Here is a 17,552-nt window from a genome sequence, read left to right as displayed (position 1 = left end):
CCACTGGCTCAGGGTGAAAGAACACAAAATATGACCTGAGCCAGCGAGCTACGCATGTCCTGAGAAGCATTGCGCCATTCCAACAGTCCTCTGCAAAAGTCATCATCATCGAGTGCGTCGTCTCACCTTCCAAGGTTTTCATCGCCTTGACGGCGGCCTCAGTGTGGCCATTAAAGCTTGGTAGACGCAACATGGACATGTCATGGTGGACTCCCGACCGCCCCAGAAATTTTCGGTACTCATACGTGGCGAACTGGGGAAACAAACAGGGACCCCAAGATCCACAAATAAGGACTGCATGGCCCTGATGAGATCCTATGTTGTCTGAGAATGCACAAACAAATAGAGACATAGCCAACTGGACAAACGGTCAATCTCGACCAAGAATGACTTTCCGGCATGATAAAATAGATCAGCAGATGTGTCCTCGAACACACTTTCTGGAGGAAGGTCACGCATGAGCGGCTCATTCTGCTGGCTGGCCATATGCTCTTGATAGACGTCTCATGAGTGCATTATGTTGGCGATATTGTTACTGATGTGAGGCCAGAACACAGTTTTTCGAGCTTGACGCTTCGTCCACTCCAATCCTTGGTATGAGGCGTGAAGCTGGTCAAGCACATCCGAGAGTGCTGCCTGGGGTATCTCGATGCGGTTACCATAGAGCACAAGATCTTCGTTCACAGACAACTGATCACAAATTCCGAAGTACTGCTTCAGTCCACAGTCCCAATTGGTGTGATTCAATGGGGAATGGGGATCCACTGCAGATCATGTCAGATAGAAGACGATAATCAACGTCGCAGCACGCATGCTCCCGCAGACCATCCACGATGGGACCAAGCAATGTCGGCTGCTCGTCAGCAATGGTCATCACAGCCAATATGACGACCTGTTGCATGTCACATTGGAGAGCTACCGCAGTCTTCTCATCATCTTCCAGTGGGACGTCCACAGCATGACTCGACAATGCGCCCTGTATAGCATGATCTGAGTTCTTCCGCTAGATGGTGGTGAAGACGTAGGGTGTCTTCTCAATGATACACTGCAACCTTGGGTTTTCGATCCCATCCAAAGTGTCGGTATTGAAGATAGGCTCCAATGGCCTGTGATCAATCACGAGATCGAATGTCAGCAGACCAAGGAGATACAATCTGCATTTGGACACAGACCAAGACACTGCCTCAAGCTTGGTCATAGCATACTGAGACTCAACATGGCCCGAGTAGCGGGAACCACATTGCACAAGTTTCCATGCATCCCCATGTCATTGTGACAATATGTATCCAAGTCCATTAAGCTGAGATGCATCCGTCTTGAGCATCGCAGGCAACTGACGTTCAAAATGCACCAAAACAGGCGGTAGCGTTGGTGCATGTTTTGTGCTGGAAACGCTGCATCACGATCTGGCGTCCACTCGGATATTGATCCCTTCTTCAACAGACTTCGCAGAGGATCTGATGCCGATGTTACTCTGGAAGTGAAACTATCTAGCTGGTGCACAAGCCCCGAAAATGAATGTAGATCAGTCATATTAGTCAGCGTGGGAAAGTCCACGATCACATGCACCTTCTCGGGATCGGAAGCAATGCTTTCCTGGCTGATATAATGCAACCACAAAACTTCACACTTTCCTGGGCAAACTGAAATTTATGTGGGTTCAGCCTAATGGTATAGTCGCAACACCGCAGAAGTACCTCTCATACATCGTTCAAGTGTCCAGCGAATGCATCACTGTGCATCAGCAGGTCGTCCACCACATTCGCAGTGTGGTAATAGCAATAGTACTCACAGCAATCGTACTCATTCCCACTGATGTTCAGACCCATCGGTGCATGGAGATATTTGCATCGGCCGCATGGTGTCATATATATATATATATATATACCGTGAGAAACTAATAATCAGGTAAGAGAGGAACCTGCCAGCAGCTTTAGTGGCATCATAGCAAGTTATGTACTTACTGGAACTCAGGGTGCACGATACTGCATCCGCTAGGGTGATCAAGGGGTACACAGACCTCTTAACGTTGCAGTTCAGCATGCGAAGATCAATACACATCCGCATATTCCCTTGTGGATTCAGAGGGATGACAAGTGGGTGACACCAATTTGATGGTTTGCTGTCCATCGATGTACTGATCTTGTAAAGCAACATGTCATCAAATTCTGCCTTCACTGTTTCCCTCCAAGCCAAGGGCAGCGTATGTACCTCTCTCACCTGGAACGGGATAGTGCTCTCCCGAAGATGATTCTGCATCTCCCTGCCTGTCATGGGATGGATAACATGACCAGTGGCAAACACGTCGGTGGACTCTGTCATCAAATCGTCATGAATCTTACCCAATTGTTCACTACAAGGCATGATGCTGTCTGTCATGGACACGGCATTCACGTTGATGACATCATCAGTGCTGGATGTCGAACGACCAGAGTTCCACCAATGCAGATCATTCAGTAGTTATCCTGCAATGCATGGAGTGCTCACTCCATCGCAGACGTACACAGTATCACAGACTGACCAACCGTCCCATTGGACACAGACATATATGGTGCCCAAGAATAACATGGCACACCTTCAGCATTCATAAACTGGAGGTCAACTGTGTCATCCAGGTTATTCAGATGAATATCCAGCAAATCAAGATGGGAAGAGCCAATAATTGTGGCTTCAACCCGTGTCCAGCAGGGTGTCGAGCGTGCCAAGAGGATTGCCGTCACAATCCGAGACATCAATGCGTATCGACAGCGATGGACGTCAGTTCATCTGCTGCGCGGTGGCTGCAACTAGGACCATGTGCTGAACAGCTGGTGTTGAACCATTGTGCAACTGGGAAGCAGATTGGACCCATGGTTTCCGACACACATCTGCATGAACTTCACGAAGAGCACATGCTTCCCCCTTGTGGGCCTTATGTCGTTCGACCCACAAGGCCAGTATGTCCTTCATTACTGCCAAAACTGAGGAAATATCCTCCCGTGGGGCCCCTACTGGCTCTACTTGATGTGGCTTTTTGTTGCCCACCATACTGTCGGCATGGAAAACGAGGACATTCAAGTCCAAACGCACAATGATGGCACCGCCCAGCAACATCAGGAAGAACTAACATGCGGTGACTTTGCTCTCAAGCAACGATGAAAACCACCCCCCTCTACTGTAGAAACCGACCAAGGACAACAAAAACATGTCCATGGCAGCACAAAATGTTCTTCAAGCCGACTACGCCATGTTATGTTGACAAGTCGTGGTGGAAGCAACAATACAGCTTTATTGCTGAGACATTATCAAGAGGCAAATGGATAGATGGCAAGATGGATGTCACGATACACACCGGGACGTGTCACGGTATGTGGTGTCACATCCGGTAATCACCCTAACCAGAAAGGTAACCTGAAACGGAATCCTACACTTGGCAAGCGATCAAGGGGGGTCCTTGGCAAGTGGTCAGCAAGCTTCTTGTTAACAGAATACGCTCACCCATGTCAGCAAAAAACGATTGGTGGCTATTTCTTCAATTCTACTGCCACAGAAGACGATATTGAAACATGTAGTTGATACTTTAATTATTACTTCTGCTTTTCATCCTAATTCTGTAAAATATACAAACATGCAAAACCCCTCCGCCCCTCCCCAAAATGCATAGTGCAAGGTCTATAAACTTGGCAGGTGTGGGGTGTGGTGCTGATCCCCTTTCCAACTCCCCATTTTTACCTCTGCCAGCAAAGGTGTATGGAGGTTATGCTTTCACCATTGTCTGTCTATCTGACTGTCTGTTGCTTGCGAACATGAAGATTCGTAATTATATTCATCAGTTGGTCTGTTATTCTGTTTTTTTTACAATTGCCTACAGGTCTCATTTTACTCCGATCTTCATGAAACTGCTCTGTTCTGCACCTCATCCACACACCTCCTCCCCCTCACCCCCGCTCACAGAGCGGAGCATTTCTCCAAGAGTTTAACAAGCGTTCTAATCTCCAATCCCATGACCTTCATCTCTGTCTCTCAAAGTTGGGAATATAGAATCGTGAAAAACATGCACCCCCACTGTACCTCTCAAAGCTTTGTGCCCCCCCCTTCTGCCTCCCTCCTCACCCCACCCTCTCAATGCTTCCACCTCACCTCACCCTTTAAAACCTTCACCCACATTCCACACACTCAAACCTTCCCACTACCCCACCCCCCCCAAAGCCTCACCTTACCCCCGCAAAGCCTCCCCCCATTCTGAACCATCCCAATGCCTCCTCCCTCCTATCTCTGACTGTGGACCTCAAACATATGAGGTCTCTGCTCACATCTGACACATCTCTTAATACAGGCTGCTGCCAATAAATCAGATATCATCTATTTATCAACAGAATCCTTCCACCCACAGGACATTCCCGACCCCTTTCGTGTCTCTCCCCGGTTACTGTCTCCTCTAATTTTGGTAGGCCTGAACTACGCCCCAGCGCTGGGGTTGCACTTTAATCAAGAACTCAATCTCTCACTGCCCTTGTACTGATCTTACACCTTCCAACCCCTCGGAGTACCTTAGGCTGCGACTTCCCCTCTGTTTCCACCTCTTGTTCGTCTGTGTCTTGTAGCATCTTCCTAACAGTTATGACTTCATTTACATCTCTCTCAGACAACATGGACAAACAAACTGTGCGTGTATGCTAATTCCACCCATTGGTTGGACAGTTTGCCTGATTCCCCCCACAATTTTGGTTCACGAGTCAGTAAGTGACCACTATATTCGTTATGTGTGTGTGTCTGTCTGTCTGTCTGTCTGTCTGTCTGTCTGTCTGTCCCGAGCATAGCTCCGTGGGTTTTGATCCGATCCTGATAAAATTTGGGTGGGAGGTTTATATCATGATCCAGTTGTGTTTTCCTGAGAATGGGCATGCTGCGCCCATTATGGACGGAGCCACGCCCAAAAAAACATGTTTTTAGGGGGTAGCCGATTTCAAGTTACATCTTCTCTGATGGGGTTTGTCGAATCTGGCAGTGGTTTCAGTATTTGGTTAGCCCAATGGCACCTGCATAGCCCCACGGAGCTCGATTTTTCATTTTCGTTCCAAGGTCAAGGTCACAAGGTCACGAACCTAGAAAATGTCAAAAAAATCAATAAATTGGGCAACGAGCTCCTCGGGTTTTCAACTGTTTCGAATGAAAGTTGGTATGCAAGTAGTGAGTCCTCTTCGAGGACTACAACTTTCATCATTTACGTTTTTCCCGATTCCCGCCAGTTTGCCCGTGGCGTCCCGTTCAACTTTGGAAAGGGGTTCGGAGGGGGGTGGTTGAGGACTTTCGGTGGGAGGGGGAGTTTAATTGTTGAGTGTGGGGAGGGGATCGGTGCCTTAGGGTTGGGAGGGGAAGGGTGAGGACTTGGGATTCAGAAGGGGGGGGCAGGGAGAGCGAAGCTGAGACAGAGTTTGGAGGGGGAGGCTGAAGCTTTTTTTGTTTAGTTGTCAGAACTGCACACAAGTGTGTGTTTAGTTACTTACAGTGTGTGTGTGTGTGTGTGTGTGTGTGTGTGTGTGTGTGTGTGTGTGTGTGTGTGTGTGTGTGTGTGTGTGTGTGTGTGCGTGTGCGTGCGCACATGTGCACGCACCTCACTGTCCAGGGACAGGGGGGGAGGGTTTGAGGGGATGATGCAATAATCCTATGGGTAATTCTGAACTTCTGCACATGAATCCAATATCTGGTTGAAGTGAAATTTCTCACCTAATCATGCAGCCATGAACTGTAGATTCTATTCCATTAGCCTTGGAAAACGAAAGAACCGAAAAATCCACAATAGCCAAGTTAAAGCCCCCAAGTGCAATGCATATGTGAAACATTCCAAGAGTGTGATTTCAAAGTGATGGCCCAAATACTGTTTCAAATCCACTTCCACATGTTTGACCACATGGCCATGAGAAGATTCTTGCTTGTTTGACAGAAAGAGTTCTCTGACTTTTCCAGCCATAGCCTTTTCTCAACGAAATGTATAAATTGAATACCTTGGATGAAGTTCATACAGTCACTGGCCAAAAAATTACGGAATGCTCTTAATTACAAGCTTGGTCATTTCTGGCTTGATCTTGTTGTTATGGATACACTGTGATCTTTTTCAACTGTCGATAACATACATATGACTTCCATGGTTGTTGCAAACGCATAGCTTTGAAATATGATGCACCAAATTTTTCTGCAATAATCCTCTTAGCAATGCTATTTTTTTGTGCACACAGTTATGCTTTCTAGTTGATGCTTTCCCACCAATTTTCCATTACAGGTGGACTTCATGTCTTGATGGGCATTTTATTGAGCTTAGCCACATCTTTGAGGGAGAGTCGAATGAACTGCATGGGCTTCCACTCTCATGACTACTTTGTGAAGGAACTTTGATCCTTCTGCTTGTCCTGAAGTGATTGATGTGTAGAACATGATGTGCCGTGTTGTACTTTACGGACATCTCTTCAAAACTGATTAATTGTTTTTTGGCTTTATACAAAAAAATTAATTTTTGACTCCTTTCATATTCATGTACAGCATATTGTAGATACGCAAAATCCACGTTGGAATGTCTTCGGTGATTGTGAATATCTCATTCATAATGATTTTTTTTTTTGAACGACCCTCAAAAATTGGTGGATTTACCAATCATTGTTTATGAAGGGAATTATACAATGGATTTTCCAGTGATAGACAGTGTGTAAAGATAGGTCATTAGAAGACACAGCAGAAGAAAGGGATTGATTCTAGAATGCTATCTGGAGGGGCACTGATCTTTCTCGGTAGAGCATAGGAGAGAACGCCATGCAAGACAACCCATTGCTTGAGAGTTGAGAGTAAATCTGATAACCTGATTTACTATAAAGCCATAAAAAGGTCTAGGAGGGGACCACTAAACCATTAGTTTACAGTGTGTAAAGCAGGATGGGATAGTAACCGGTATTGAAGGCATGAATGACATCCAGGGATATGGCCCTAATCTCTTGTTTGTGATTGAGGGCATACTTCCATTGTGGACATAGCAGAAGAAGCATGTCGACATAGCAGAAGTGGCATGTCTAGGGTGGAATGACCTGGGTGGAAGTCAAACTGGAGATCAGATGCCAGAGAGTTGGAAATATATGACGCTTTGAAATCTGCTTCCATGAGACTTTGTTTATGAGCAGCAAATCAATTGGTCCATAGTTGAAATTGTTAGTTCTGACACAGTTGTTATCAATTATTTTCCCCAGAAAATGATAGCTCCTCTACGAGCCTCGAGCCCTAGGCACTGCATACCAAAATAATTAAGGCTAACATTGGCAACTTTTCATGAGGTAGGCAGGCAGCTTTTGTACAAATATTGGGAAAAAGAAGAGAGAAATCAAAGTCGACAGAGTCGATTGACCGGTATTAAGGATGAAAACCGATGCCATAAGGTCCAGTTGCGGTGAAGGAATCATTGGCATATGGCAAGGAAGTTTCCCACCTTGGGAGGAGGGAAGCTCACATGCATGAGGCAGGGGGTGTGATTTATGAATGGCTCCACTATGAGCCTCAGATCATTGGGGGAAAAAAATTCAACAATTGTCCTGTCTTTTTGGGCAACATGTGAAAGTGTGATGCTGCCATTAAAATGGGTCATTCGAAGTCTTCCATTTTTTATTCAAAGGAACTTTATACAAATTTGAGGCTCGTGGAAGAACAAGAAAACAGAACAGAACATAATGGAATACAGCGGAACGCTTCTTCTTCTTGTGTCTGGTAGCTTAGCTGCCGGGGTAGCTATCATTTCTTGGAAGCGCAACTGTGATGCTGATGCAGTTCCCCTCTACCAGTACACACTAGTACTCATTTCGCAGACGTCAGAAGGATGACAGGCTGAGTCAACCCCCTGGTGTATTAATTCAGTGGCCAACGGGGCTTGAACTCGGGACTCGAGGATCCCGAACCACTAAACCAACACCAAGCTTACACAGTGGAATAGAACAGCTATAACAGTGAAAAGTGGGGAAACCCACCAACAACAATGTAGACTGGAAAGGGATACAACAGGGGAACACTTGAAAGAACAATGGGTGAGGGGAAGAATGAGAAAGGGGAGGGCACATACAAACTGGATACAAGCTCAAACACAGGAAGAAGAAGGGCACTCGGTAGAGCGCATACCTCCGCCACGTAATGCCTGATCCATGAGAACATATTGGACCCAACACATTTTTGAAATATCATGTTATACAGTGCGATATCGTTTTTGGCCCCGTCTCTCAATGGTGAAGAATCACTTTAAAAATTAAATAATTATCGTATCCGGATTCGGATCTTCACCAAAATAGAATAAATTCGTCCTTGTCACACACCAAACCTGTTCACCAAGTTTCGTCCGAATCTGTTCACAACTTTTTGAGATATGCTGTACACAAACAGACAGACAGACAGAAAGGGGTGAAAACATAACCTCCTTCACCTTGGGTGGCAGAGGTAATGATTGACAGAGATTTCATTTGTTTGGACTTGGACAGAACAGAGTGACCTTTTGTAAACTAGACAGGGTTCAGTTACATAAGCATGTCAGGTGATTATTTAACACAAACTCGGGTGCTCACATGCACTTAGTTAACAAATCATAAAAACTTCCAATATTTCATGTCTCTCTCTCTGCACCAGTAACACATTGGGGATGAACAGCCAGAAGAGAGCTGAACTCCAGTAGTACCGGTACTTGATCGTTTCATATCAAACTTATTTCAAAGTGATACTTGATCACCATTGAGGGATAAGGCCAAAAAACGATATATAGCACAATATCTCAAAAAATGATGGACCAGCTATGACAAAACTTTGTGGATGAGTTTGGTAGGTGACAAGAACAAGCCGATTCGATTTGGGTTCAGGTACAGATCCAGATTAGTGTGATACTAAACGTAAACTGTTCAGCCAGGCGGAGGTATACACTTGACCGAGTGTTGTTCTCAGTGGCAAATCCAGGGGGGTTTCCTGGTTGCCCGGAACCCCCCCCCCCCAACAAAAAATATTTACCATTACAGTGGCAAACCCAGGGTTCCCTGGTCACCCAGAACTCCTTCTCCCATGAAAATGTGCCACAAAAAAGGCCAGAAGCCTCAGAAAAAAACTATCAATACAGTACCTAACTAAATTCCTTGAGACAGAAATTGATTTTATGTGGGTATATCCACCTGAAGTTCCAAAATCAGCTGCAATTATAACTTTGGCATGTTTTTTGTTGGAAATCACATAACATGGAGAAATGCAAAAAACAAAATCGAAATTTTGTTGAAAAAAAGTTGCAAATTTTTTTTTCCTCTAACAATTTTTTTTTGGGGGGGGGGTTGGAAATCACTTAAAACATGTAGAAATGCCAAAAAAAATTCAAATATTATTTTTCAAATTGGCCGCCATAGCGGCCATATTGGATTTTGGACCAAGTCCAAAATCTAATGGCATGATCCTTGGACCATACCTAACCCCCCACCAAGTTTCGTCGAAATCCGTTGAGGAGTTTTTCCGTAATATTGTTCACAAACAAACAAACAAACAAACAGAAAGGGGTGAAAACAGTAACCTCTGATCTTCGATGGCGGAGGTTAATAAACAATAAATCACGAACAGCTCACAGTAATTTATTTGGAAAATTTATAATTTTCTGTTATTTGGAAACCCCCCCTACCCAATTCCTGGATTTGCCCCCTGGTTCTCGTTCTTCTTGCAAATTCAATCTCACCAATGACCGCTCGGAATTGAAATCGATATGTGTCTGAATGTGATTGTTAAGTTTACCATGACAGTCCGGCCATCGGGCATTGTGGCTCGCCGAGCCCCAGTTCAGGTCGGTCACATATTACACCACCAAATGAAGTATGATCATTTACTGGAATAAATCTCAACTTGATTTGCGACAAAAAAAAAATTAACAATTTTATATACTGTGACATCACAAGCATTGGCCTATTTATTACATATGCAAGTATGGTGGACTTTTAATCCCTTTCTCAGTATGATCCAAAACTGGCTTCCTTTCTCTTCCCTGGCTGTTTCGTTATCCCAAATGTCTTCCTAATCATCCTCCCTTCTCTTCCTATTATCAGTTATGTTCAGCTCACCTGGAAAGTGGTTCCGGGATGTATCGTCCGTCTGGCCATCCCCCAGGCAGATGCCAGGCCCATCCCCATCTCCTTGAGATGCCGGTCAACCTGCTGCAACCATGAGGCACGTGGTCGGCCCATTGTCCTCCTCCACTCACGAGACTCCCTCGCTGAGAGAATCTGGTGAGCAGGATCAGCGTCAGGAAAACAAGCCACATGTCAATACAGCTGCAACTGACGCTCACGGACTATGCAGGTAACAAATCTCATCCGAGTCTCTCAGCAACCGCTTGTTGGACACAAAATCCGACCGTCCCTCCGATATTTGCTTTCTTCTCAGAAACAACACACACAATTCCGATGAAACTTGCCTGGAACCTTCATCATCCGTGATGAACTGAAGTTTGTTCACTGCATCAAAAAATTGGGGTCTAAGGGATTCCACGTGGGGGTTGGCCCCCAAAATATGTATTTGCTTTCTTCTATGAAACCACACACACAATTTCGATGAAATTTAACCAGGACCTTCATCACCCGTGATGTACCAAGGTTTGTTCATGGCATAAGAAAAAAATCCATAGGTATTTACTTTCTTCTCCATTATATATTTTGTGGATCATCCATGCCTACCAGTGGTTTCTTGGTTATCTTATCCAGCCGCTACAATGTGAGCACCGGGATTGTTGCCCCTATGCTTTTCAACTTGGGCTCCAGCATTTGGTGTGGATTCTTAACAAGGCAGGTGAGCAACCTGGTTTAATGTCACAAGTGTGAGATAGTTGGTCTGTGTCTTTCTCTCTACAATGATATTCTTGAACAGTTTCAGTCTTCCGAGGCGGTGGGTGCAAACACCAGATTATATATCAATGTTTTCATGCCATATTTCTTGTGATTTCAGGCAAATGTTCTATGAGTTTCACCGACTGCTCCATTTTAAATGGAGTTAAAAGGAGCATTGTGGAATTTTTCAACTTACACAGCCTACACATTTGGCTTCTCCACACCATTACCAGACAAAAAAAACACATCCTGACAGAATGCTGTCCCATGTTGAAATTTGGATTACATGTTGGAAGTTGTCATCGTTTTTGCTGTTCGGTTTGGATGGTGAGAGTTTGTCTTCGGTGGTCTGTGTTGGCCTGCACTTTCCCCACTTTCCCTTGCATGTTAAAAAGTTGTCTGTATTTGCACTCTGTGTAGTGTGTTGGCCAGGCCAAAGTCTATTGCCCTTTTGGCACAGCAAGTGAACCCACTTGTGCCACCCTCAATACAATCATGTACACAGCAAGGGATTTGTGACCTCAGAGGTCTTACCATCACGTTCTATCCACCCCAAAGACTGGGCAGATTTCTGGTGATAATGTGGTGACAGGTTCGCTTTTTAACATAGAGTAATGGTGTTCAAATAAATATATATTTTTAACGCTGAGTAATTGTTGTAAATTCGTTCATTTGTGTGTATGCAGCATTTTTCTGCAGGTAGGCATAATTTTTGGGGGTTCACCCACTGATGCAAGCTCCCCCACCCCGCCATCCTCCTTGGCGATAATGGCAGAAATTTAGAAGTTGGCCAGGGTGTTAACGCCAAACAATGGTCTTTTCTTTTTACTATCATATTGTAGGCGGCCGGTGGCTTCTATTTACCGCCTCTCCTCCGGTTTAGCTTCCTCTGTTCTCTCAGCCCTCTGATCTTTCCCAGTTACTCCAGGATGCACACACACACACATTCTTCAACTACCTCATTTTGGGTTAAACTCCCATAACACAGGCTGATTGCACACCTCAACTCTTTTGTTCCTATTTTCTCCCATTCATGGATCTGCCTTCCAGAGGTTGCTCAATCCCTCTTCCCTCCAGAGCTGCAAGCACGCTCTGCACCACAGTCTCATGTCATCTCCCATCCCTACCCATGATCTTTCTACCCCCATTAACCCTTCCATACCCAACCCTCTAACATAATTGCAAGCTACTGTTCTGTAATCCTCCTATTCTCTTGTTCCTGTTTTCATTTTCGTTCTTTCTTTTGCTTTTTGTGTCAAACAATGTCCCCACTGTCCAACGGTTACCCTTTTGCCCTCTTGACACCTTGCTCTTCCATAAACCTCTCTCTTGTATGAAAATATAAAATTAAATCAGGCCAAGTGGAGATATTTAACGTCTCGAAGTGAATGCTAGCAGATTGGAGAGCCAGCTGTCTTTCCACTGGGATGGAAGAAATATGGAGTTCTCGTTGATGAGACACCCTGCCTACACAGGACTAGCAGGACAGCTTAAAGTTTGGCTGGGAATCAAAGTCAGACTTGACAGCTCAAAAGTCAGTGCAGTACTTCTGAGCTACCCTGTCACCTTCATTATAAAATGAAAAAAAAACATTGAAAAAGGACAACGGTTTTGTGTATCATTTGCTATTTTTTCAAATTCGTTTTATCTTACAACAAAACAGTATTGTTTGGATATGTCCTTGTGACCATACGGTCTTCTGAGCTCCCCTTTTAAAATTTTTTTTTTGTGAAGTTCCATCAGCAGAAATTCCACCATAAATTTCTCCTGAACCAAAATAGCATGACACATGATGACAACTGACAGTTAACAAACTCTCAGGTCATTAATTTCCTGGGGAGGGGTGAAACAAGCTCTAAGGTTACTATAATCTCCCTTCATGTAACAAACTCTAGGGTCATTAGTTGCCTGTGGGGGGGGGGGGGGTAACAAACTCGAAGGTCACCATAATCTCCTTCCATGTAACAAACTCCAAAGTCACTAATGGTTGTCTCAGAAGCTCCATTGTCAATAATCCCCTGCAGTGTAACAAATTGTAATATCACTAATCTGCGGTGAAACAAACTCGAGGCTCACTATAATCTCTGCCATGTAACTAAGTCTGGGTGAACGATCCTTCTCACGCCGTCAGGCACATTGGGCTCCTGAGGCAGTTTCATTGGCGAAGAACCACAACCCTGGACGAGTTGCCACTCCGACGCAGCTTACTCAGCTGGCTCTCTTTTCCCAGTAAAGCTGGTATTCATTTTACCGACCTTCGAGGGATGACAGGCTGAGTCAACCTACTTGGTGTTATTTTGGCATGCTGGGAGTTTGAACTCAGCATCTTTTGATCTTGGGAATAACAAACTCCAAGGCCACCAATCTCCGACTTGTATGAATGCAGTGTAGCGCAGCGCAAGGGTCTTGCAGATTTTTTTGTGGGGGGGGGGGGCTAATATCAGACATTTTCCTTTGGTGATTTGTACATCATTGATATTTTATGTCCCCCGATTGTAATGCTCTTCTATTCCCCATAGCATTATTAATGTTATCATGTTATCAGTTGTTAATGTTACCAATTGTCAGATGTTTCTCAATATCCAGCTGTGCCACAGTGTTGTTGCCAAGTTTTTTTTTGTGTGAAGTCCCTTATACTAATTGGTCTACTCTGGACACTCAGTGTTTCTAATTGCATTCAGATTGCGTAAACCTGGTGTCTGTGGCAGGATATATCTTCATGTTGACAATTCTGTGAAGTTGCATAGATTCTGGAAAGGACGACTGGTTCATGGCGTTGATCTTAAAGATGACCATTGAACGTGAGGATGAGTGTTTGCTGCATAATCTTGATCTTTAAATGGACCACTTGACTAGCTTTTCTATTCTCAACTAGATCAGAATGTTCGAGGAGTTAGGGTTTTCACATCTTATTCTTACAAATCCCAAAAAGACATGGTATGGTGATTGGTAATTTTGTGCCTAATTCTGGGTTCCACTCTGAATAAGTTAGAAGTTCAGGTGTTGTTCCACAGCATCTTCCTCCTCCTCCTCATCCTCCTCCTCCTCCTCTTCATCTAAATTAGACTGCAGGTAGCATCATTTGCTGGTGGTGTGGATTTGAAATTTGGCCATACTACCAGGGATAGCTCGCCTGTTCGTCACAAAATAAAGCATGCAATCTTTAATGTCCACCAACTAATGTCGGCAGACAGGACGCAAGTTTAACGTCTATCCGAGGGACGACGCACACCCTGATTCGTCGCCTTGCCTGTGAAATACAAGGATGACAGTTTATAGCTGGGCCGAGATTCAAACTCAGGTTAGACAAGTCAGAGGTGAGTATGCAGACCACTAGACCATCCTGCATACATATGCACGCACACAAATGCACCAGCAAATACAACCCATCGCTTTGACAGGGGGTATTGAGGAGGGGGGGGTGAGAGAGGAGGTAGGAGAGAGATATAGAAGTGGCAGGAGGGAGGGAAAGCTAAGAAGGGGAGGAAGAGTGAGGAATCAGGCAAAATCAATCAAGATGACAGGAAAGAGACAGAGAGCAGATGCTTATTGGGGGTTGACTTACTTACAACTAAACACAAACAAGGATACCCAACAGATCATTCGGGGGTGGGGGGGGGGTGGGCGTGAAGAGTCATCTCGCTCACCAGAGAGAAGTCGTCCGTGAAGCAAAAAACTTCCTGAAATGTGTGTGTGTGTCTTGTCCGTTTCCGTACACCCTCTCGCAAACAGCCTTGAACGCCAGTCGACGTCTGGGGGGCACCGAGATCGTCTGTCGTGGGTTTCGACCCTGGTGCTGCGACACGGGCAGCTTCTCACACTTCACAAAACTGGTAACACCCCGTGACCCACATGGTCCGTTGGTGACCGACCCGTGCCTCACTCGTTGTGACTGACCCGTGCCTCACACGTTGGTGACCGACCCGTCTCACTCGTTGGTGACTGATCCGTGCCTCACTCATTGTCGGCGCTGCTCACACCCACACGCGCACCACACGCTTGCCTGCCCAAGCACTGGAAAAGACGAACTGACCGACAAATTGTCTTGTTGGCGCTGGTCAGACACCCACATGCTCACTCGCTCACTTCCACACTTGCTCACTTGTGCGCTCCCTTTCTCACTTCCCGCTCGAGTGCTTCAAAACGGACCTCCTCTTTTTATATCTGTGGCCGTCTTAGCAGACAGAGTCCGCCCAAGCTCACCCCGCCCCACTTGCACACCGTCACCATGACAACCCGTGCTCTCAAAAAAGGGCGGGTCTCCGCGTCTGTGAAAGAAATGTGTGAAAAAGATGTGTCTGTGGTAAAGAAAAAAGCTTCCCAGAAGAGAGGGGATCTATTCTTCACCCTTCTCAACGCACCACATTTAAAATCCCACTAAACATGGGGATGGGTCCATCCTGGACATGCATTTAAGGAAATAACTGTCTGAGGACCTGGACGTGTGGATGCATTCATCAGACCGGATTCTGAAATCCGTAACACGATATATATGTATGTGTATATGTATATATGTACATATATATATATATATATATATATATATATATGTATGGGGGTTCACTCAGCCTGTCATCCTTCCGAGGTCGGCGAAATGAGTACCAGTATACTGGGCCGGTGTATACCCCGGTTAAAATAGGTGTACCATATCCCTGTGTCGTAAGAGGCGACCAGGGTTGCGTCAGGAAGGGCATCCGGCGTAAAACATGTGCCAAATCACAATGCGGATCATATGGATGATCCGCTGTGGCGACCCCGAACGGGAGCAGCCGAAAGAAGAAGAAGAGAAGATATATATATATGTATATTGGGTGGTCGCCAGACAACCGTTATTCTCAGATGTTCTGTCTGTATGTATGTAATGGACAACTCTGGAGGCCAGAGGAGTCAACCGATTTTGATGAAACTTGACTGGTGGGTTCATACCAGGATCTAGTTGTATGCTTTTGAGCACCGTTGCTATGGACGCCACCGTTGCCGAGCAACGGGACTTTGAAAAAAAATTTTAAAATCCGAAAAATATTTTTATACATATTTTTTTCGAAAATCAAAAATCAGCTTGTGCGCTTTTATGTGCACTATAATCAACCTCTTTGTCAAAAATTTTCAGCCCGATCTGTCAAAAGCTATGACGAGTATGCAATTATATAGCGACCACCCATGTCGCCTTCTGGCTTGTGTGTGTGTGTGTGTGTGTGTGTGTGTGTGTGTGTGTGTGTGTGTGTGTGTGTGTGTGTGTGTGTGTGTGTGTGTGTGTGTGTGTATATATATGTATATATATGTATATATATATATATATATATATATATATATATATATATATATATATATATATATATATATATATATATATCTCTCTCTTCTTCTTTCGGCTGCTCCCGTTAGGGGTCGCCACAGCGGATCATCCGTATGATCCGCATAGAGATTTGGCACATGTTTTACGCCGGATGCCCTTCCTGACGCAACCCTGGTCGCCTCTTACGACACAGGGATATGGTACACCTATTCTAACCGGGGTATACACCAGCCTAGTACACTGGTACTCATTTCGCCGACCTCGGAAGGATGACATGCTGAGTCAACCCCCTGGTGTATTAATTCAGTGGCCCAACGGGGCTTGAACTCAGGACCTTTTGGATCCCAAGCCGCTGCCCTAACCACTGCGCCAACACCAGGCTTTTTATATATATATATATATATATATATATATATATATATATATATATATATATATATATATATATATATATATATATATATATATATATATATATATATATATATATATATATATATATATATATATATATATATATATATATATATATATATATATATATATATATATATATATATATGAAGACCACAAGGGGAAAACCAGAGATGTCAGGAGAAGTCAATTTTGAAGAAACTGAAAAACAAAGTTTCAAGACTTTGGTGGACTGTTTAATAACTGTCATATAGATCTCTTTTCCAGTAAAAGGAAGAATGATCATTGGCCGATCAAATTAAGCATGTAGCATTTGCCAAGCTTCTGTGTTATTTAATTTAAGACCAAAGAACGAATCAATGTTGCAAACTGACATCACTGGTTATTCCCTTGTTTAATAATTGCCTTGCAATCTTAACCCAGGATGTGTAGCAAATTCATGCTTGTTGGTTATTAGCATACATTACATGACTTTGGTGATCACAGATTATTTTTTTCCACATTAAACGGTCATTATTTTTTTGTTTGATTGGTGTTCAACGCCATACTCAAGGGTATTTCGCTTCTATGACGACGGATTACCATTTCTTACTCCGTACTACTTAATATGATGGAAAACCGGGAGGAAACCAAGGATAAACCACCCCCGCGATAGCCGAAATTACCTCATATACCTCAGCAGGTTGATTGGGCGGTGGGTACATCGAATGAGGATGGGTACTCAGACGCGCTAACCATTAAGCCACGGCGTGGGTCCCATAAAAGTCACAATAAAGGTTTGACTAGGCTTGAACCACGACATGCACCAACTACGGGGCCCAAGATATAACCAAATAGGCCATTGTAGTGCTCAGAGTTTATGCTGTGAAAGTTTTACAACCTTTCATTTTTTAGTTTCTCAACTCTGAATATTATGGTGGAACAGTTAACATGAATGAAAGGGAGATAACCAGGAGTAAAGTACTGACAACTCTGGGTTTCTACTTGTTCAGCTTTGACAA

At 44.4% G+C, this 17,552-nt stretch overlaps 1 protein-coding gene across 1 annotated transcript in view; it reads right to left on the bottom strand.

The window, feature by feature from the left end:
• Positions 1-17,552, bottom strand: part of LOC147023578 (uncharacterized) — an 84,384-nt gene that overhangs the window by 27,957 nt on the left and 38,875 nt on the right. Inside the window, exon 2 of the mRNA XM_085889089.1 lies at positions 10,080-10,241. Within this exon, the coding sequence (XP_085745215.1) occupies positions 10,080-10,202 (123 nt within the window). The 5' untranslated portion in view covers positions 10,203-10,241. The remainder of the gene's footprint in view (positions 1-10,079; positions 10,242-17,552) is intronic.

The sequence above is a fragment of the Eptatretus burgeri genome, chromosome 7 (assembly GCF_056783735.1).
Source record: "Eptatretus burgeri isolate ZD-2024b chromosome 7, Ebu_testis_v1, whole genome shotgun sequence".
NCBI classification, from domain to species: Eukaryota; Metazoa; Chordata; class Myxini; order Myxiniformes; family Myxinidae; genus Eptatretus; species Eptatretus burgeri.
Note: the sequence above shows the minus strand (reverse complement) of the source record. Positions and strands in the feature narration are given on the sequence as shown.